Source organism: Leptonychotes weddellii, chromosome 1 (assembly GCF_054177405.1).
Source record: "Leptonychotes weddellii isolate Sample4059 chromosome 1, ASM5417740v2, whole genome shotgun sequence".
NCBI lineage: Eukaryota > Metazoa > Chordata > Mammalia > Carnivora > Phocidae > Leptonychotes > Leptonychotes weddellii.
In genome coordinates this window covers 128,634,074-128,657,187 of record NC_138369.1, presented here as the reverse complement: position 1 = coordinate 128,657,187, position 23,114 = coordinate 128,634,074, and the positions used below count along the sequence as shown (strand labels likewise).

Below are 23,114 nucleotides of genomic sequence, written 5' to 3'. Positions count from 1 at the left end.
CCAACACCTTATTTAAAGCAGAATTCTTGGGGCGCCTGGGTGGCACAGTGGGTTAAGTGTCCAACTCTTGGTTTCGACTCAGGTCATGATCTCAGGGTCATGAGATCCCGTGTTGGGCTCCGTGTTCGGCAGAATCCGCCTTTTTTCCCCAAGATTTTATTTATTTGACAGAGAGAGAGACAGCGAGAGAGGGAACACAAGCAGGGGGAGTGGGAGAGGGAGAAGCAGGCTTCCCACCGAGCAGGGAGCCTGATGCGGGGCTCGATCCCAGGACCCCGGGATCATGACCTGAGCTGAAGGCAGATGCTTAACAGCTGAGCCACCCAGGCGCCCGACAGAGTCTGCTTAAGACTGTCACCCTCTCCTCCCCCCATTCTAATAAATAAACAAATCTTAAAAAAATAATAAAAATAAAGCAGAATTATCTGCTTTTCTATTTTTTTTTCCACAGTCTTTGAATCAAATCAGTATTTTTCATTTGTTTATTGTCTGCATTCACTGAAAATAAGTTCCCTGAGGACAGGACTGTGTACGTTTTGCTCATCACCATATTTCTATATTTGGCACACAGTGAGGCTAGTTAAGGTTAAGGATAAGCATTCTGTGGCTGGAAGAATGGGAAAGAATCTCTCAACCCAATTTAGTATTTATGCCCACCCCTTGGCTGGTCCATGTGGCCAGGGAGACAAGGTCTTGGAAGAAGATGGCAAGTTCCATCAGGATACATTGCTGAAGCATGGGGATGAGGAATAGTTCCACAAGAAGAAGAGGAATAACAAACTGATTCCTGGGGTTACTGTGAGCTAGGCAGTGATCTCAATTTCTATAACACAATATAATCTATCTCCTGGCTTTTCTCCCATTAATTTAAAAATTCCTTTTTTCTTATTAGAGTTGTGTCCTTAGTCATTATTCCTGGTCTGAAAGACTACATGCTGGAATTGCCCAAATATGAGTTCTAGACTCCTACTTTCCTAAAAAGCTAACTCACCCAGTGATTTCATGACGCGACCAACATTTACAGAGCAATTACCATCAATGTTCAACATACTACTAGTAGCAGAGAATCTAGCAAAATTATCCTTGATAATGTGATGAATTAACCTATGTCAATAAATACACTTCAGTGCCCTAAACATGAGAATATGAGGGCAAGCTCTTGAAACCTGAATTATATTAACTGAAATAATACCTAGGGAGTCTTATCTCACAAAAACAATACCAAAAAAAAAAAAAAAACTAATACTGAAAAGTTTTTGATTTTATTTCCAAGATCAAATATTACAACAGGACATTTACATGTATTTATAAAAAAATGCAGCAGTTGAATTTATAGATCAGAGGTTTCCTTGAGTTTGGTCCCTCTCTCAGCACAGTGAGCTGATGTCTTCAAAAGACTTATCCCACTCCCCTCCCTCCCCCACCCCAAATGTCCCACCCCACCCCCATTCAAGTTGCAGTACCAATATAAAGCAACTGGGTACAACACAGCAAGGATATTCACAATTTGGTACAGCCAAAACCAGAGGATCACCAACTGAAAGACCCTCTTTTTAATTATTTACCTATAGAGTATGTGTATCTATAGATATATCACACCCAGTTATCTAAGATTTCCCTGGTTTTAGAGCAAGTGGAAGTTCCATTGAGTCTTAGCCAGCAGTTACAGCTCTGCTTCACCTAACGGCATGTTTTTCTCCTCCAAGTTTAGATTTTCTACGGCCTCCATGTGTCTTCAAATTTAAGGCTTTCCCTAGCACCTTAATTATCACTTACTAGATATACAGGAGGGTCTCTAGTGTGTTGTGAACAAAAAAATTTAGTGGATGATCCAGTTGCCCCTTGCTCACTGGTCCCAAACCCTTCCTCCCACTTTTGAGAAGAACTGCAGAAACAAATTATCTCCTAGCACCATGGGATTAAAAGCCCAGAAAACTGACAACTATATGTGCATTTTAGGGAGCACTTGCCAGAAACATTACAATAGGAGCACTGTCTCTGTCCATTATCTTCTTGGATTCAATAACTAAATTACACTACAGATTAAATTTCGAGCCTGTCCTGCATTAAAAACGCAAATCTCACTAAGACCGCCACTTTGTCCAGAATGAAGGATTCCCAGGGAATCTCTAAATACTGTTAGGAACTGCTTGAGAAACACTTTAAAGCAAATACCCCAAGCTGACTTCACTCGAGTCCCCAACCCACCCCCATCCCTATTCCCCAAACAAATTTCATTCCTTGATTAACCTCTCTGAATAAGATGGGAATTGGAAAATGACATGAAAAATGTTTTAAAAACACAATTAGTGAGGACATGCCAGAATCGGGACATCCCAGATGATTCAAAACGCATTATTCAAACTAATGACAAAGCATGCAGAGCCTACAAACACTCCTGAGAGTATCCATGGAACAATCAATACCTACTCAAAAAAGGACTTTTCTTAAAGGGTTAAAAAAAAAAGACACCAGATGCTTAGAAGTTGTTAACAATCAAAAGGAAAACCGAAAAGATTTTTAAAGGAGTGAAAAAATTGTATCTAACAGATTCATGCCAAAGCTTGGATGAAAGCCCCTCAAAGTCCAAGTATCATGTTAGCATCAACTGGTACTCATCTCTCTGTATCTAAGTCTAGAGGATTCTATCAGAGCTTCACTGTCTGTTTCCCAGCAAGAGTTTGAAATAGCCTTTCCAAAACTGAAGGGACAAACATTAGAAAGTAACAAGGCCCAAGTCCCAAAATGGGTAAGATAAACAGCCGCTAGTACAAGCTTGCTACACTCATTAACTAAAAAGTGGAGGTCACATACTACTTTCATTCTAATTAGCAGGTAAAAGGGGATTTTCTGGTGGCAATGGTAACTTCATGTGAGGTTTAACTTACAGGGCAATAAATCAAAAAGTTGTTAAGAACATATGATTAGGGTAAAAAACCTATTTAATATTTTGAATCACACCATTTAATGTATTGATATTTTCCATTATTAAGAACACAGAGATCTGAGAACATACTATCAAACCATTTTGTTGAAAGCAGTTTTCTGAGCATCAGCATTGCAGTGTCATTAATTTGAAACAGAAATCTAGTGACATGTACTCTTCTAAAACCAGCGAGCTTGACAAAAGAAAAAAAAAGAATGGCAGGGAATAGCTCCAGACCAAAATCTCTCCCTTATTAGTTAAGATGCTCTTACTGAGTCTATGAAAAAAGCAAATAAAAAAGATTTTAAGAAAAGGAGAATTCCAGGTCAGAACTATCCAGTGATTTGAAATGCTTCCCATTTTATTTACCACATATTATAAATGAATGATTCATGGTAGCCCAGTTAGATTAATAACTTGTTTTGATACAGATAAAATTTTTCTTATGTTCAGTCCCATGTAGCTTCACTATTCTTCCTATTTGAAAACTTAAGTGACCCCGTAAGGGATATAAAAATCTCAGGGCATTTTGATCTCTATACAGGAAATACCAATAAGCAAACAACAAAAATTTGCTGTTTGTGGCCACAGAATTAAGTACAACAAGGCAACTTCCCCATATTTAGAGATTAATGTGGGATTGTTCTTGGGCAAAATACTACCATTGGTATTTGTATCTCTAATCCAAGTAAACCTGGCCATCTCTTGAAAATAATTTTCTGAAATGTTAAATCGTTTTACTGAAGTAGTTCATATTGGACTGCCCAACTCTACTAGGAGATCATATGGCAAAGAAAGGCTTGAACCAAAAATGATCATGTTTAGGAGAATGACTGAGACTCTAAGCAGTACAACAGCATTCTGTAGGCCAAAGAAAGGGGAGGGGTATCAAGGTGCTAGCTGTTCTATATTTGGAATAAGAATTTTTAGGTAGAGAGAGAAAATGAGCTATGAAAACACTTGTTTTGAAACTATTGTTTCAAATTGTTCCCTTATATTTTATGAAAAAATTTTTAAGTGTTATTCAAACTTAGAAATGGAATTTCTTATAGTTAATTTCATTAAAAATCATGACTAATTTTCAGTGAATGGATGTCCAAAAAAATTGAGAATAGAGAATGACAAAGTAAAAGAGAATGTAGGATGAAACGATTTTCTAATTAACAGTCTCATCATCACATCCAGTAATTTAATCACAAGTTCACTTCATGGGGAAACTATCAAGGTTGTCAAAATCTCTATAAAAAAATATTCTTGATTCTAAGCTGTCTCTCTAGTAGTGTTCAAAGACTAAAATACTAAACTTCTATAGAATAGGAGAAATCAAGATAGTGCCTTGATATTCTGTTGGTTATTTTCTGTACGAAAGAACATTCTTGCCACCAGTCTAAACCGTGTACAATGCAATACTAAGTTTCAAGTCAAGACAATAATTGATATGCTATGCAAGGCAAATCAATGAAGCTGAATATTCATGGGACACAGCTGTCTTTAAGTAGCCTTTTCATTAAGGCTTGTAATACTGGACAACTGCCACGTTCATCAGTAAGGTTGGTTCTTCCTACTCTCATTTAGTTTGACACAAGCCATCACTTACTCATCAACCAGCATCCTATGATTTACTACTGAGTAGTTAACTCAAAGAGGGCCAGAGACAGAGAGAATATGAATGACCTAATAGAGATATACTCTGTGAGATAAGAAATATTTTTGAAAGTCAGCCTAATTGAATCTTGAAAAAGTTGTTCCTGCCAAAACCAAGTGTGAATTCTACAACTTACACAAATCAATTTCCTAACAACTGCTCAGCCAGTAAAGTGCTTTGTTTAAGCACACAGGTAAAATAAATTTAACTCTGGTGTCAGTGAAATATTTGATTCTCATTAATTACATTTTAGTCATACTTAACACCGATTAGAAACACAGCCTGAAGTTTTTAAATATTATGAATTGTGTTTAAAAGCTCATTACTAGATCTAGAACTACGATATTTTCCTTTTTGGAGATTTTAGTCATCACAGTGAGGTTAGATTAAGTTACTGGGCAAATGAAACTTGGAAACAGAAAAAAAAATACCGGAAGTGATTAACAAGAAAATTTTTAATTAGCCTAGGGATAATATAAAGAGAAGAAATTAGAAGTATAAAATTTTAGAGTGGAAAGAACTTCAAAGATAATCTAATTTGGTGGTCTACAGTCTGTGGGTTCCTGGAGTTTTTGCAAAGGGTCTGCAATTCCATACGCACATTTACATTTTCCTCATCTATGGACTTAATGTTATTAATAATTAACCCCACAATTCCCCACTCTTGGCGAATTTTAATATTTTAAGTCCTTTTACTTGAAAAGACTGAGAACTATTGATCTAGTCCAATTCTCTATTAGCAGCAGCGCTGTTACCCAAGTGCACTTATGCCTACACATAGTGCCCCTTTATACATTTGATTTGTACCTGGGGAGAGAAATGAAATCTTTCCTTCACTTTCCAGTTCCTAGTGGCTCCCTCTGGTATTTTCCTAAGTGTCCAAGTGAGATCCTTGCTAGCTAAAATCTTTAGTCCTAGGATCAATAATCCTTTCCTACTTGGGTGCTGGGTGTACCTTACTGATAAAAGTCATGCCCTAAGTCTAGTAGTTACAAAAGGTGGAACTAAAGGAATGAATACAGGTGAGTCAAAAACTTTGAGCTACAGTGTTTGCCACTTTTCGGTTTTATTTATTTATTTATTTTTTTGTGGACTTTCCTAATGAAAGCCTAAGTCTTTCCCCTTTCTAAACTTTTACTGTAATTATTGTTCAGCACCAAAAAGGTAAGCATTTACATGTTCTTCAATTATCTCATGTGTAGTGTATCTTTCCAACTGGATAAAACAGAAGAAACCAGGTATTAGACTTCAAGATATTTCCAACTTTGATTAAGGACTCAGTAAATACTTGTTGACTTTTAGAGTCAAGGAAGTAGAATGTTATAGGAGATTTAAAAACATACACATAGAGAGTTCAATAATCTGGTATGGGTGGGACAAAGAAAAGATAACTCTATCTTTTCCCAAAAATGGTTAAAAAAAGATAAAATTATTTTTTACCCTTTCCATTTATTCTTGGCAAATAATGCCACATATTTTCCTTTCACATTTTCATCAGTGCATCATTTTTTTAAAAAGCAATCATCAGTCCCTCAAAACAGTGGTGTAAGTAAGAATTTATAGGCATAGTGCAAATCCCACAAGCTTTAAGGAAACAAAACCAAATGATAATTTACAGAGCCAAACAACAGGAAGATAACCTTTTGGGTAAACTGATTCCCCTGTTGTAGGAGACAACAGCAAGAGAGTGAAAAAAGCATGGACTCTGGATGCCAATTTTGATTTTGCCAATTACTAGCTTTGACATCCTGAACATATTCTCTAAACTTCAATTGTGTCCTATCTACAAAATGGGGAGAATATACACTTTGTAGAGTTCTTAGGAAGATTAAAGGAGAAAATGCACAGGAAGTACCTAGCACATGCTAGTTACTCAAAATTAGTTTCCCATTCTTCCCTCATTTGGCTGTTCTCTCTCTTCTCTGGTTCCTTTCTAAATTAAAATCAAAAGGTGTTTCCTGTCACTTTCTTCCCCCACTAGTTTTCATTCCATCTCCCTGTATTTGTTTCTTGTCACTCTCAAAGTCTCTCTTGTCCTTTTCCAACCCCCCTGTTCTTTCGAGCTGTTTCCAACACCTACAAGGAACGGCTATTTTTAACTAATCTTACTAGCTTCATTTAATCTATTCAATAAAATCTCTCCTCCACAGAGCAAAGGAATTTGCAGAGGAAATAAGACAAACTGGAGGAAGCTTACTCCTTTAGTGAATTAAGTTCATGAGCGAAGCGATACTCCTTATTTACTCTCCCCATGGGCCTCTGTATCAAACCAGGGATAATTACACTTCTGCCTCACAATAAAAGAAAATCCTCAACATCTTGTACTCTAGACACACCCGCTGTACCTAAGTTGGATCAGTATCTCATGCCCTAAGTCTTTGATATGCTTACTTGAATCATTTTATACATACTCGGGTCATCTCACAGTAAAAGCCATGTTGAAAAGTCCCTTTGGTTTCTCATAAATGGATATGCCACGGCTGACCTCATCAAAAAGGCAGAACTACATCCTATCATTAATGAACATGCCTCAGGTTCTTGAGACGTTTTGCAAAGAGAAGTTAGTAAGCAAAAGGATGAAAGAGTCCCACAGGGAAAATTCTAGGCTTCACATTTTTGACAGATTTGGGCTTCAGCTGTGACTGCAGAGAGCGGGGCGCTGCCATCACAGCACGAAAGCTGGGCATGCCCGCAGTTCTTACCCTGTGCCTCCCTGAATTTTTGCATTTCTGACCTTGTCTACTCAACATGTTTTTAACCCTCTACTGCACCTTTGCTACTATAGAGCTCTATTCCTCAGATAGCAAGTACATTATCCAAGTTGAGAGATACAACTGAGGAACTAACATGAAAACCACGTCTCCTCAGTAAATCAGAAGCTGCTAGTTACTCGAGAGCCTATGAAAAAACACCGAAATGGTATTACTCAGTCACCAATCTAAAGAGAGAACTTTGACTCAAGGTATAAATGAAATTGTAATTATATAAATATATTTATAAATATTTATACAATTATATACTTATACATAAGCACTTACACAGACTTAGAAAAAAATGTAAGAACATTAATTCAAAAGGACTCACTGAAGAATAAACAGAATTTTCCATGATTTCCTTGAGGAGATACATAACTCATTCTTTAGGAAGGATCCCTCTAAATCCAACCATTAGAAACCATATTCTCTAATTGTGTACTAGCAACACATGAGCATCTTTTTTTTTTAATCCCCTAGTTGCCAAGAGAGTGATCTTAAAGTAGATGGGAACCTAAAGGTCTCTGAGCAATAGCAATTTATGTTCCTCAAGTAGAAGAATCGATCGATCCAAATCCCCAATTGACAAAATAGGCCCATTCTATATAACAAGGTTAAAATTCTGATTTTGCCACCAGAATCATTACTACCCCTTCAGAGGACCCTAAAGCTCAAAATAAGAATTGAGCATCCAGTGAAGGTGCTAAGTCAAACAGTATTACATAGATTCAAGATGGCCTCTTCTAAGTAATACGGAAAAAAGCTTTCACCAACTACATTTTGAATGTGGCTTTTGTTGGCAGAAAAACCCCACAACATCTGAAGACTGCTGATAATCTTCTCCACCTCCCTTACTAAATGTTGTCTTATAAACTGAATTTAAAGGTCTTCCCCTTACAGAGGCTTTCAGTTTTGATACCTTTTGCAAGAAAACAGTAGAGGAATTTAAGCTCATTCAGTCACCAGAGCCTTTTAGAAACTATTCCAACCGGGGGTAAAAAAAATGAATCATTCTAACCGCAGGAACATGGTTAGCAACTCTCAGCTGCATCTTCTTCTCTTTCCCCCCAGGACATACATAAGTATGCCTTAAAGCCCATAGGACGATCAATAACCATAGTGGTTACAACTACAAGCCACTGGACTGCATGATTATTGAACAGCTGCCTTCCCATTGATCACTTGTGGACCCAAACAATGGAAGGGCCAAGGGAACTAGTATGCTGTACTGGCAAAAACAGCAAGCACCTTCCTATTCTAATCACCACAAGAGCCTCACTAAATGTCCCTTTCAGGACTAGCAGGATCAATACAGTTTATAAAGTAATAATGAAGAAAGCTGTTTCAGGCTAGGATATTGAAAGCCACCCCATGCTACTCACCCTACATTTAACACTCTTTCTGCCAATAACACATACCATGGAAATAATTCTAGCTGGGAACATGGGAATCCGTTGAAAAAAATTTTAAATATGATGAGCAATAATTATAAGGGATGCTTTTTCCATGTAAACGGAAGCCTGGATATTTTGTCACGTGATATTTCTTACATGAACAACAAAACAAAACATGTGTTATAGAGTTTCTTTTCCCTACCAAAAATGGGGCTTACAAAAAAGGGAGGTTGTTCTTATTCTGAATCTAGCCATTCCTTTACCAAAGGATCTGAGGAGTAACATTATCATTTGATCCCAAAAAAGTGCCGTGCAAGAGACCACTTATTGGAACACACATTTCCTGCTGCCAGTACTAGGAGGTCTAATCCTTACACTTCCATTTGGTCACCAGATTAGGTAAGAAAGAAAGAATAGTAGGAAAAAGAAGAAAATAGAAGAGGACTGAAAAGGTGGGGGGAGGGGGAAAAGAGACTGAATATAGGAGAGAGCAAGAAATAAAAGAGAAGGCAGGTGACTTGCTTGCCCAACTTTGGCTCTATGGTCCTATGAGCCAAAATGCATACTTAGTGACATGGTATCTCACAGGAAAGGGAAAAAAGGGGTAAACTGAGAGAGGTCAGGCCATGATGTTAATTTCTTTCCTGTACAAAGACAGTCTCTTGAGGACAAAGGCCTGCCTCCTGTAATGTAATGTCATAGTCCAGATGAGAGAGTTTCCTTCGAGGGAAGTTGGTGAGAAGTTCAAAACGTTCATTTGGATATCCTTTAGACTGGACGTGCTTCACCAAAGCCTATGAAAAATAAGAGAAAGACAAAGCTGTTAGATGGAAATACAAAGAAAGAATATATTAAAGAATTAAATATCTTATATTCATTTCTATCATATCAGATAAGATACGAAGTTACTCTTTTTTTTAAAGATTGTATTTATTTGAGAGAGAGAGTGAGTGGGAGAGACAGCATCAGCTGGGGGAGGGGCAGAGCAGGGAGCCCAATGTGGGGCTCAATCCCAGGACCCTGGGAACATGACCTGAGCCGAAGGCAGACGCTTAACCGACTGAGCCACCGAGGCACCCCAATTTTAGTTACGCTTTCACACAACCAAAGCTTACCCTTGTGGAAGGGCCAATATAACTCTTTGGATGGGACGATAATAAACCTGCATCCAATAATTTAGGGCCATTAAGTGATACTGAAATATACAGGATTATGTTTGTCTCCCAAATACACAAACTCAATTTCTATCTGTAAAATTATCATCTTCTTTTTAAACATTTTACCATTTTTCCTTTTTATCAACAATCTGTCCTTCAGTCCACCTGCAGACATCCGTGCCACCTGCGCACTGAATCCCTTCTTCCTTCTCCAAAACCGCGCCACTATGATATCCCCTTTTATAGGTACCTTCAACATCTCACTCTCTACAGATGATTCCCCTCAGACTTAAAGATGCTCACTCTCTCCTTCAGTCATTTTTCCCCTCTGATTATTGCCCATTCGCTCCCTCTAGCTTCACAACCAAACTTCTCAAAGAAGTGATCTATACTTGTTCTATCCACAATCTCATCTCCCATTCCCATCCAAATACTAGACCAGGAAGATAGTTCTGGGTATCAGAACCTTCTTGCACTTCAGTCATCCAGTCTTGAAGAATCAGGTTAATTATCTCCAGCCACAGCAAGTGGCTAGGTGTGGACAACTGACCCAAGGGGGATTCACTCATAGGCTAAGCTAAGCTAGTCAGACCCATTCTCTTTTCCAGGAGTCAGGAACAGAGGGAAGCCCATTAGCTGTGGACTTTAGATGAAAAGGCCCTCAGCATCACTATGATGAACCATGTACAAGTTGAGAGGTAAACAAAACCCACCAGTATACACAGAGAAGAATGGTATGAAGCAGAAAATCACAAAAGGGAAACAAAACAGGCCCCATGAGAAAAACACACAGAAAAATACTTTCGGTTTTCAACCACTTTGCAGGGTCAGCTACTAGGACACCCAGGAGCCCCACGGATACTATAAATAACTCCACTCCCCTTTTCCAGGTAATAATTTCAGTTGGGTTTCTATACCATGCAGCCATGGAATAGAAAATCTTGACTAGACAAACCCTATGTGACTTGCCTAAGATAATCTGACAAGGAAATAAAGTAATCCAAAGATGCACCACAGTTAAGTTTCCAGTTAGAGGCCAGACTGAATACCATCTATTTCAAAGATTCACAAAGCCAATTATGCCAATTAATTAGTTTCTCTGCTTCTAGTAAACACCTCCAATCAGATATACTTACCAACAGTTTAGCTTGCTCTGGAAGAGTGATCTGTTCCCTTTTTCCATCTGGATACCGCAACATCAGCTGTGCTTTTGGTCCTAAAGGAAGGGTTAAAAAAAAAAGAAAAAAAGTAAGAGCTTAAGACATGAGACTAACTTAAACAAATAAACAAACCCCTTCAGTAACATTCAAGTTTTAAGTAAAGCAGGTCTAGAATGTAACTCACCATTTACATCTATGCCCTCCACTATTCCATCTGATTTTTCAGGTGACATCTCCAATATTTCTGAATCCACGGCTGGCAATCCTTGGTGGTTTGTGGCTGCTCCAGGCTCAGTTCTGGCTGGGGGTTCAGTTAGTGGCCTTCTGTTCTCCTCTCTTCTATGCCCCAAATCTTTGTGGGGAGATTTTCTGGACTTGGCAAGATTCTCTATCTCCTCTTCTTCATCAGAGCCACAAACGGATATGAACTCCTCACTGCCAGAAAAAAGTTCAGATTCAGATTCTTCATCTGAGCGGCTATCCTGTTTTGTCTGTGTTGAATCAAAGTGTGTCTCTTGCAAGGAGGCTCTGATGGCAGCTTCTAGCTGGCTGTCTTCACTTGCATCTATAAGGCTCTCCTGCGAGATGCAGTCATAAAACGTGGGTGGAAAGAAAAAGAAAACAGTTAAATCAAAAAATAGATAAAGTCAAACAGGACATAAGAAATTTAACACTCAAGACGCCTAGGTGGCTCAGTCGGGTAAGCGTCTGCCTTCGGCTCAGGTCATGATCCCAGGGTCCTGGGATCGAGTCCCACACGTCGGGCTCCCTGCTCAGTGGGGAGCCTGCTTCTCTCTCTCCCCACTCGTCCTCTCTCTCTCAAATAAATAAATAAAGTCTTAAAAAAAAAAAAAGAAATATAACAGTCAGCTTGCCAATATTACTTTCTGCAGAATGTATCTCTTTACTATAGTAAAGTTTAAGCTATTTGAGTGCAACAACTTTGTCTTACACAGCCAAGTTGGAATGTATATTTTAAAAACAAAAACTACCACCTGGCATAATGGTGTTGCAAGCGCAGGTTTCCTTTATAGCAAAATGAATAGAATCAAGAAAACAGTTTATTCCCGGCCCAGAAAAATACAAGAATTAAGGTTTTAAATATAAAGCCAAAACATTAGTTTTTAAAATGACTCAACACAGAAAAGGATGTCTACCTCACTCATCACTATATTCTTCAACTAGCGCTGCTTTGACACAGAGGAGGATATCAATAAACTCAGTAATCATCATTTTGCAAAAAACGTAACAGATCTCGAACATTTGTTTTTTGTTGTTGTTTTGTTTTTTAAAGATTTTATTTATTTGACAGAGAGAGTGAGAGAGCACAGCCGGGGGAAGAGCAGAGGGAGAGCAAGAGAGCAGGCTCCCTGCTGAGCAGGGAGCCCAATGCAGGACTCGATCCCAGGACCCTGGGATCATGACCTGAGCCGAAGGCAGCCACTTTACCAACTGAGCCACCCAGGCGCCCCTAACATTTGAACCAAAACAAAACAGCATATAATGAATAGGAAAAACCAACAACTATGTTTCTCCAAACTTAATTACAATGAAGGGTTTCACTGTGATCATGAGAAATGCAAATTTCAACAGTTTTCCCCCAGGTAAAGTTCTGTCACAAATATTGCTAAACTGATTGAGTTGCAAAATATGGGTTGTCTGAGTGGAACTTATTTCGATCTAACTCAAATTATTAAAAAAAAACTTTGTAAGGTAATCAAAAGTTGAATACTAGACATCTCATGATACTAGGAATTGCTGCTAATTTTTTAAAGGGTGTATCACTGGTATTGTGATTGTGTTTTAAAAAAATAGTCTATCTTTTTTTTAAAAAGGTTTTATTCATTTATTTGACAGAGAGAGAGAGGGAGAGAAAGAACATAAGCAGGGGGGAGCGGCAGGCGGAGGGAAAGGGAGAAGCAGACTCCCCATCAAGCAGGGAGCCCGACGTGGGGCTTGATCCCAGGACCCTGAGACCACTACCTGAGCTGAAGGGAGACGCTTAACCGACTGAGCCACCCAGGTGTCCCAAGAGTCTTTATCTTTTAAAGATACATGCCAAAGTATTAATGAATGAAAAAATGAATTCTGAGATTTGTTTCAAAATAATGTGACTAAGATGAGGTATGAATGAAACAAGACTGGCCACCTGCAATGATTACTGAAACTAGTTAATGGATACATAGAGGCTCAATAAATTCCTTCTACTTTTGAATATGCTGAAAATTTTCCACAATAAAAAGGTAAAAAGTATGGGTCACTAACAAAAAACTAAAGGAACCTCATTTCAACTTTTACTATGTACAGCTAATCATAAAACAAAAAATTTAAGAAAAAAATGTTGAATAAACCTAAGGCTAATCTACCACCAAAAAAGGGCAAGTAAAGTGCCCACATGACCTGCAATGGCTTTTAGGTGGACTGTAGGTTTACAATAATGACATTGCACAGTATGTAACTTGATTTTAAAGACCGTCTCTGTGGCAGACACTACTGGCTTCCTATCCAATATCCATTCTCCTCTGATTTCTTACTTACAGAATCCTAATCATGTCTATAAAAGAAAACCTGTCCAGCCAAAAAATTCCATTTATCAGTTTCCCTTGCAGCTAAAAAAAAAAAAAATGTGCTATGGAGCTAAGGAAGCACTTACAAAGAAATTATAGAACTCAACATGTAATAGAAAAGTCTGAAATTAATGACTAAATTTCCATCTTAAATAAAAAAGTACCCACATAGAAAAAGAAAATTAAATTAAACCCAAACTACATAGAAGGAAAAAGAGGAAGGACAGAAATCAATGACCTAGAAAACAGAAGAAAAATCATTAAAACCAAAAGCTGGTTGTTTAAAATCAATAAACCTGATATGCTTCTAGCCAAACTGTCAGGAAAAAAAGAAGCTACAAATTACCAATAACAGGATTAATAGGATTATTAAGGATTAATAACAATCACTACAAATACTACAGTCATTGAAGGACTAACAAAGAAATATAATGAACAACCTTATATCAATATAGTCAACCCCTAAGGTAAAAGGGACAAATCCCTAGAAAGACAAAACCTACTAAAGCTCATTAAAGAATAAATGGGAGCGCTTGGGTGGTGCAGTCAGCTGAGTGTCTGACTCTTGGTCTTGGCTTGGGTCATGATCTCAGGGTCATGGGATCAAGCCCCTCATCAGGCTCTGCCCTCAATACAGTCTGCTTGAAACTCCCTCTTCCTCTCCCTCGACGAATCCCCCTGCCCCCACATTCTCATGCTCTCAAATAAAATCTTAAAAAAAAGAAATGGATAATTTAATCTTAAATGGTTCGGACCTGCTTTGTGCCATAATAGCATTTTTCAGTAATTTTGAGACTGTTTTAAAATTTTAAACAATACTTTAATCTGCTAAAGACCTTCAATGTCACAAGAACATCAAAACTAGTGACCATTTCTGAAAAAAATGAAACACTGAAATATATATTATCACTGTTACAAAAATTTATTTCCATGAAATAAAGATGTGATAAATATTTTATAGCAAATTATTGTATCCTACCAACTTCGTGTAGTAATCAAACTTTTTATTATTTAAAAAAAAAAAAGAACAAATAGATACTTGAGTAGTCCTTTATCCATTAATTAAATTGAATCTGTAGTTTAAAACTTCCCACAAAGAAAGCTCTAGGTCCAGGTAGCTTCATTGGTGAATATCATCAAACATTAAGGAAGAAAAATACCAATTTTAGGGCTCCTGGGTGGCTCAGTTGGTTAAGCCTCTGCCTTCAGCTCAGGTCATGATCCCAGAGTCCTGGGATCGAGTCCCACATCAGGCTCCCTGGTCAGCAGGGAGTCTGCTTCTCCCTCTACCCTTCCCCCTTGCTCGTGATCTCTCTCTCTCAAATAAATGAAATCTTAAAAAAAAAAAAAGTAATACCAATTTTATACAAACTCTTCCTGAGGGGCGCCTGGGTGGCTCAGTCGTTAAGCAGCTGCCTTTGGCTCAGGTCATGATCCCAGGGTCCTGGGATTGAGTCCTGCATTGGGCTCCTTGCTCAGCAAGGAGCCTGCTTCTCCCTCTCCCTCTGCCTACCACTCCCCCTGCTTGTTCTCTCTTTCTCCCTGTCAAATAAATGAATAAAATCTTAAAAAACAAAACAACTCTTCCTGAAAACGGAAGTGAAAGAAACACTTCCCAATTCACTGTGAGGCCAGCATTAACCTTATACCAAAACCAGTCAAAAGACATTATGAGAAGACAAAAGACAAACTACAAACCAATATCCCTCATGAACACAGACCCAAGAATTCCTGACAAAATTTTAGCAAATCAAACCCAACAATACATAAAATGCACTGATAATAACCCAAGTAAAAGTTTTAGCCCAGGAATGCAAGGTTGGTTTAACATTAAAAAGCCAACCAATATATATTCAATAAAAAAGAAAACCAATGTTCATCTGAACAGATGTAGAAAATCTGACAAAATTCCCTCATGATAAAAACTCAGCAAACCAGGAATAGAAGGAAACTTCCCTCAACCTGATAAACTGTATCTATAACAAACATAGCTAACATCAAAGTTAATGGTGAAAGAGTGAATACTTTCACCCCACCACCAGAAGCAAGTCAAGGATGTCTAATCTCACTACCTCTATTTAACTTTATACTGGAGGTCCTACCTAAGAAAAAGGTATAGAGACTGGAAAGGAAGAAATAAACTAAGTCTTTATATGCTAACAACATGACCATCTACATAGAAAATTCTGAGGGATCTACAAAACAACTAACAGAACTAACTAAATTTAACAAGGCTGCAGGCTACAAGGGCAATATACAAAAACTGTAAAACACTGCGGAAAGAAATTTAAGACAAATAGAGAGATCGTGGATTTGAATACTCAATACTGTTAGGATGTCAATTTTCTCCGAAATGATCCATAAAGCCAACGCAAATCCAATTAAAATCCCAGCAGCTTTCCTCACGGAAAGTGACAAACTGATTCTAAAACTTATATGGATCTTGGGGCGCTTTGTCAGAAAAGCATGCCACTCAGGGTTGTGAGTTTGAGCCCCACATTGGGTGTAGAGATTACTAAAATAAATAATAAACTTAAAAATAAGTAAATAAATAAACAAAGCTTATGTGGATCTCTCTGCCATAGATCCTTCCCATGTTAAAAATAAAAAAATTTAAAAAATTAAAAAACAAAAACAAAACAAACGTGTGGAAACACAAAGGACCTGAAATAACCAACTATAAAGAACAGAGTTTAAGAATTTATACCATGCAATTTCAAGACTTACAAAGCTATAGTAATCATTAAGACAGAAAATATTAGTGTAAAGAAAGACATATTAATCAAAAAGAGTCCATAAACCCACACATATATACGATCATTTTTTGACAAAGATGAGAAGGGCAATTCAATGGGGGAAAGGACAGTGTTTTTTAACAAAAGGTGCTAGAATAAGTGTATAGCCATATGCAGACAAACAAAAAACCCCAACTGAACCCTATATTGATACCGTATACAAAAATTAATTCAAAATGGATCACTGACTTAAGAACTAAAATATAAAAAAAATGGGATAAAATCTTGAGTTAGGCTAAGATTTCTTAGATATGAGACAAAAAGCACAAAGTATAAAAGTTTATAAATTGGACTTCGTGAAAATTTTAAAATTTGCTCTTCAAAAGACTATTATGAAATGAGTAAATAAGCAACAGACTAGGAGAAAATATATGCAGACCATATACCTAACAAAGGCTTATTATCTAAGGAACTCTTACAACCCAGTAAGAGACATACAACTCAATAAAAAAATGAGCTGGAGATCTGAGTAAACACTTTAACAAAAGAGAGATAGTATAAAAGCACGTGAAAAGATGCTCAAATCAAAAACTATAACTTGTAAGTTTTAAACATGCTATTTACTACACATTAACTATACTTCATAAAGCTATAACTTTTTTTTTTAAGATTTCATTTTATTTTATTTTATTTATTTATTTTTTAAAGGTTTTATTTATTTATCTGAGAGAGAGAATGGGAGACAGAGAGCATGAGAGGGGGAGGGTCAGAGGGAGAAGCAGACTCCCTGCTGAGCGGGGAGCCCGACGTGGGACTCGATCCCGGGACTCCAGGATCATGACCTGAGCCGAAGGCAGTCGCTTAACCAACTGAGCCACCCAAGTGCCCCTCATTTTATTTTAGACAGAGAGAGAGACAGCGCCCGAGAGAGCTCACGGGGGGTGGGGGAGGAGGAGCAGAGGGGGAGGGGAAAAAAAAGGGAGAAAGAATCCCAAGCAAACTCTGTGCTAAGCAGGAAGCCCGATACAGGGCTTGATCTCAGGATCCCAAGATCATGACCTGAGCCGAAACCAAGAGTCAAACGCTTAACCGACTGAGCCACCCAGGTGCCCCTATAACTTTTTTTAAATAAAATAAACTTACGGCTAACTTATCACACACACAAAAGCAAACAGATGTGCCCATACGACATGTAATGGCTTAGACTGACTACAGATAGTAACACTGTGTACCATATAGGTTGATTTTAAAGAATGACATTATTATGGACACTACTAATTTCCTATATCACATTCAGTCTTCTTTGCCTCCTTAACGGAACCTCAACTGTATTTGTCCAAGGACATGTGTCCAGCTAAAGTAAGCAGAATTCTTATCTGTAGCTGTTTACTTTTGTATAGAGGCACTACCCCCTTCTTCCTTGTCCATGCTTGGATATAATGCCTGGGAGCATAGCATCTATACTGTGAACATGAGAACAAAAAGCCAATACTAAGGATAAAGGAGGGGGTGGGGGCAAGAGGAGGAATCTGGTTCCTTGATGACATCCACAGGAGTCATGTCCTAGACTGCCTATGTCAACTTCTTGTTGAGAAAAGAGATGTCTTCCTTGTTTAAGTCATTATTTGTGGGTGTTTCTCTTGCACACAGTTGATCCATATTTGTAACATTCAGAGAATTTAGTATCAGAAGTGGGGTCTGAGGTACTAGTTACCCCAATCACCTCTATGTATTTGTCCAATGTTATGTTCCCACTCTCCCACTAAAAGCCTTACTTTTGTAAAAGACCTGGTGAAGTTGTAAACTCAGTTTATGTTATTGTAATTCAGCAACTCAAAAGCCCAGTCTCTGGTTTTTGAGAGTAACAGCCTTATGACTACAAAGGATAAGAAACTCTCTGGGTTTTTTATGCCTTAAAAAAGAATTCTACTTAAGTAAATTACTCTCTGGGTAATGAGAAAAGCAAACCAAAACAAAACAAAATACAAAACAAAATACAAAACAAAAACCCCCGAAATACTGTGTCTATAGATAAAGATGAAACAATGTTTTTGTTCTGCAGTACTATGTCTACCTAAATAAAACTGCTCTAAGGGGGGAAAAAAAAGAATTCTATACCACTCCTTGGCAAGCACCCATAGCATTTTGTGCCTGTGGGTACTTTATTCTAGGTGATAACTTAAGGAACTGTGTTTCACAGATGCATGATATGGACTGCTCAAGTCATATCCTCTGAAACGAATTTTATTCTCACTGCCATCAAACCCAAATAGCTCCTACAACCAAATGTGAGATTCCCATATCTTTGAAGCTCTCTTACATGCCACTAATCTTGATTCCAATTATCAAACAGGTCTGCCTCATAATAGCATATTATAGAAATTATATATAGAAATAATCTGAGTGGGCCAGAGAGCCAAGCCCCAAAGCTATATAACCAATAATAATGCCCAGCTATACCACCATGAAAACTGTCTAGGAAAAATACCATTTCCACTGGCAGTGCTGCCCCTGAAGGAGTGGATTCCTCTGTCACTGGGCTTGCCACAGCAGTCGTCCTGTCCACTGCTACATATTCACATTGTTTACTTCTAGATCCGGGTCTCAGGTCACATGCCTGTACCCTAACTGCAAGGGAAACTGGGAATACGAATCTTGTAATTTCACTGAGAAGACTGAACCCTAATGTGGGAAATTATCCAAATATAAGGAGGGTGTCTAAGGTGCTGTGAAACTGTAACTGTCCAAAACTTATGTTATTATATTTACTCAAAACATTTTACACAAGACATTCATACACAATTACACTTAACTGCCCATCACCACTTCTCAGTCATACTTACTGAACGGGCACATTTTTTGGGGGGACTGTTAGAAAGTCCATCCAGTTGCCCATGTTCACCCAGAAATCCTGTCACTTGATCCAAGAAAGAAGATACATCTAATTGGTGCCACTCTACTAGCTTCTGACCTAAAAATTAAAAATGAGGATATATAATAAAATTAATTCTGAATATTCTCATTAAATATTTCTTTGGCACATGCATAATTAAAATTTGTATGGGAACATACACGCCACCCTTCAGCATAAGTTACATACTGTCTTCATAAACTAGAGGATACGTTAATTATAACCAACCTAAGAGACTCCGAGCCATCATGACAGGGGCAGCTACTTTATCTGCTGGTATCGCTTATTGCCATTTAAGAAAAAGAGATTCAGACAAAGCAGTATCTATATGAAGCGCAATTAAAATAATAAAACTAGCTCTATCCCCTGCTTCTCTGGTGGGATTACAACCAGTAATTGAACAATCAATATTTTAATGATAGAAAACCTAAGGGGATCCCTTATAAAAGGACAAGAAAGATAAACAACTATTCTTTGAAAGGACAGAACTGTACAAAAATACAAAATACTACCATCTCCCAAAGTTACCAGAAACAGACTCCTAAATACATACTTCACAGATATTTAAACATTTCAAGGGCATGAACAAAAACCCTTTATCTAAATTATTACAAATAATTCTGAAACTGGATCCAAGTCCAATAGTAAAGATCAATTATTGAGAAAACTGAAAGATAAATGAGAGGTTAAAGACTGTAAGCTGACATAAATCTTACCTGTCCGTGGATCCAGGATGGAAACATAGGGGAAATCCCCCAGCTTATAAAACTGTATGTATCTCTGACCTTCCTCACTGTCATGATAAACCTGTTAAATCATTGATATTATAAAAAAGGTCAGCTTCTAACCTTTGGTATATATAAGAATCTTATTCCTACATTAAATAGAAAATGAAAGTTATCTGGTGTGAATTTCCTCAACTTCCTGCCCTCAATCCCTCTGGAAACTTACAGAAACATAAAATCTGTTCTTCCTCCCTTCCCAGTCTATTGCCCTTCCTGCTTATCTGTCCATCTGTCATTCCTCTCAAACATATACATCTTAATAAATCACAATATATTAAGATTATATGGCTCGAGTGCCTAGCATAGTGCTAGACAAAGAGATAACCAATCAACAGGTGCTGAATAAAAGAGTACCATTCAGAAAAATCATACTGAATTTAGGGGCCTGCAACACATGAAAAGGCAAATTAATAACATTAATAGCATAACTTGCATTGGGAAAATAATTAAGTTCATTGAGAAGTTTTTATTTTCAGTTAATTTTTCATAAAATAAAAAATCAGAGCAAGGTCATCTAACTTTAGCTTGATAATTTATATAAAAAGTAATTACAGCCAGCAAGACCCTAAGTGACAAGTCTAAGGACATACAGATGGGAGTATCAAACTCAAGCTAAAATCCAGGCCTTAGGCAAATGTTTTTCCATTACTCCAAGAACTTCTACATCTGCACTGTCAATTACAGTAGCCACCAGAACATGTATCATATTGAAGTACCTGAAATGTGGCTAGTCTGATACTGCTAAGTATAAAATACACACCAAATCTTAAAGACTTAACACCAACAAAAACCCTTGATATTTTAATACTAATTTTATATATATATATTTACATTTATAGAGTGAATTTTAAAAATATATTAAAATTAATTCCACTTATTTCTTTTGACCTTTTTAAATGTGGCTACTAGAAAACTCTAAATTACTTATGTGGCTCATGTTATATTTCTCCTGAACAGTGTAGTTGTACATTCTATCAAAATATATAAACTCTTCTGAGATATGAGTATTATATGTTTTACATGGCATGGTTCTTTCTTCCTCCTTCCCCTAAGAGTTCTTCATTGCTGCCCTTATTTTCACTTGTCCTTACTATTTCAGCCATTAGGTGGTTTTATTTTTTCATATGTCACAATTTAACTGTTATTAATTTTTCCCCATTTTATAACCTAATGCTTCCTCCCCAACATCCCATACTACAAAAGTAAAATACCACAAAAATTTTGATTAACTCTCCATCTCACCTGCCAGAAAATGAAATGTTCCCGGATAATATTCTTCACAGCTTCATTGCTCCATACATCACGGTTGAGGCACTGGCATGCAAAGTCTTGTACATTTTGAATGTTTATCATTAGCCACTTATTTTGCATCTGGCCGCACTCTTTGGCCTGCAAGAGTAAAGTAACATAACATTTGTTAGAATCACTTTCTACTTGTAACTGATGTTTCAGAATTCAGAAACTGTCTTCATATAAATACTAAGTTTTTTCCTCAAGTACAACATCTAGAGTTTTCAGTATCTATACAGCATTTACATTAATTTGCATATTTGTATATAATTATACTGTCCATTTTCAAGCATTCTTCAAATTTAAATTATCTGCTTTTCATTTATACACTGTTACTTATTTAATGGCTAAATTTCTACTGTACAATTAAACATCTTGACCTAAAAAAGACTCCACAAACAAGGTCAACAAGTCATATAATTATATCATATTGTCTCTTCTGATCCCTATCCATAAATATCTCCCCTTTTAAACAGATATAAGCAGTATGTATTACTTTGTTGTTTTCTTCTCAATATTTCCATACATGCATATACATACTTCAAAATGTGTTTCCAATACACAGTTCCAAATACCATTTTCATCCCAATTATCAGGCACGTGCTATTTTACAGAATCACCCTAAACACTTCAGTAAGAGCTGCCGAGGGTGTCTTCTCTTAAGGTTGTTATTCCTAAAGGTGGATTTCGAAACCTGAGATCACAGGATCACAGAATATTTCAGAATGATCTCCAAGACTCCCCAGTGTATGGTACAAATATCAATCATGAGTGTGCACTTTTTGTTTCACAGTTCCTCATCACCACAAAGACCTAAGAAATAATGCCAAATAGGAAAAGAATAGCAGGAAGGCAAATAAGCAAATGCTACCTCAAACCTCTACATAAGAACTGAAATGAAAGGCATAGTTTTGAATAATTTTGCCCTGGAATAATATTCTTTTCCTATCAGTTTGACATGGGAAAATCTTAACGATCAATTAACTTAGATTAATAACATCTGAAGAACATAAACATTTCAAAAGTATTATAAGATGTAAAACTAAGAATATCTTCTCTTTTAAGGCTTACACAATCTTGCAAATACTGTTATCCTATTTTTTTGTATAAATCCCCCAGAGAAAATAATTTTCTAATATTCGCTACTGATTCCACAAGTGAAAACCCAAGTTCTAAAAAGAAGTATCCATGTATTGAGCCAGGAAGCTATATTTAACTGGTCAAAGCCTTATTTTAAAGTATAGTATAATAAAGAATCTTACTATACAAATATAATAAAATACCTCCTTGCACCTAGGAAGTAAGAGTGCTCCACTTAACTTCCTTACCTATAGCATTCACATAGATTTAATAAATGGGTGGTAAGTAATTATACTGTCTTAACTGAAGAAAAGTATTTGAGGGATACCTGGGTGGGTTAAGCACCCAACTCAGTAGGTTAAGCACCCAACTGTTGATTTTTGGCTCAGGTCATGATCTCAGGGCTGTGAGACTGAGCCCCGCATTGGGCTCCATGCTGAGTGTGAAGCCTGCTTAAGATTCTCTCTCCCTCTTCCCCCCCATGTGCTCTCTCTCTCCCTCTCTAAAAAGAAAAAAAAGGAAAGAAAAGAGAAGAAAAGTAAAGTATTTAAGAATAAAGGAAAAAATTTTCAATTAGCAATAACTGCGCCTCGGATAAACCTCACTGGCTACGATACTGCCACTGCGCAAAGCTTGAGAATAAAGGAAAAAATTAACACACATTCTAGAGAGACAGACTGGAGAGAACATATCCCTTTAATAGGATAAATT

At 37.2% G+C, this 23,114-nt stretch overlaps 1 protein-coding gene and 1 pseudogene across 2 annotated transcripts in view; both read right to left on the bottom strand.

Moving 5' to 3' along the window:
- Positions 1–1,243: 1,243 nt before the first annotated feature.
- Positions 1,244–23,114, bottom strand: part of UBXN7 (UBX domain protein 7) — a 61,556-nt gene continuing 39,685 nt past the window's right edge. For both annotated transcript variants that reach the window (XM_081832063.1, XM_081832075.1), the window contains 6 exons: positions 21,276–21,422; positions 19,965–20,055; positions 19,181–19,308; positions 11,220–11,613; positions 11,012–11,091; positions 1,244–9,512 (listed from right to left, as the gene is read on the bottom strand). In XM_081832063.1, the coding sequence (XP_081688189.1) occupies positions 9,351–9,512; positions 11,012–11,091; positions 11,220–11,613; positions 19,181–19,308; positions 19,965–20,055; positions 21,276–21,422 (1,002 nt within the window). In that variant the 3' untranslated portion in view covers positions 1,244–9,350. The remainder of the gene's footprint in view (positions 9,513–11,011; positions 11,092–11,219; positions 11,614–19,180; positions 19,309–19,964; positions 20,056–21,275; positions 21,423–23,114) is intronic.
- On the bottom strand, positions 22,955–23,037 carry LOC115943743 (U4 spliceosomal RNA; annotated as a pseudogene).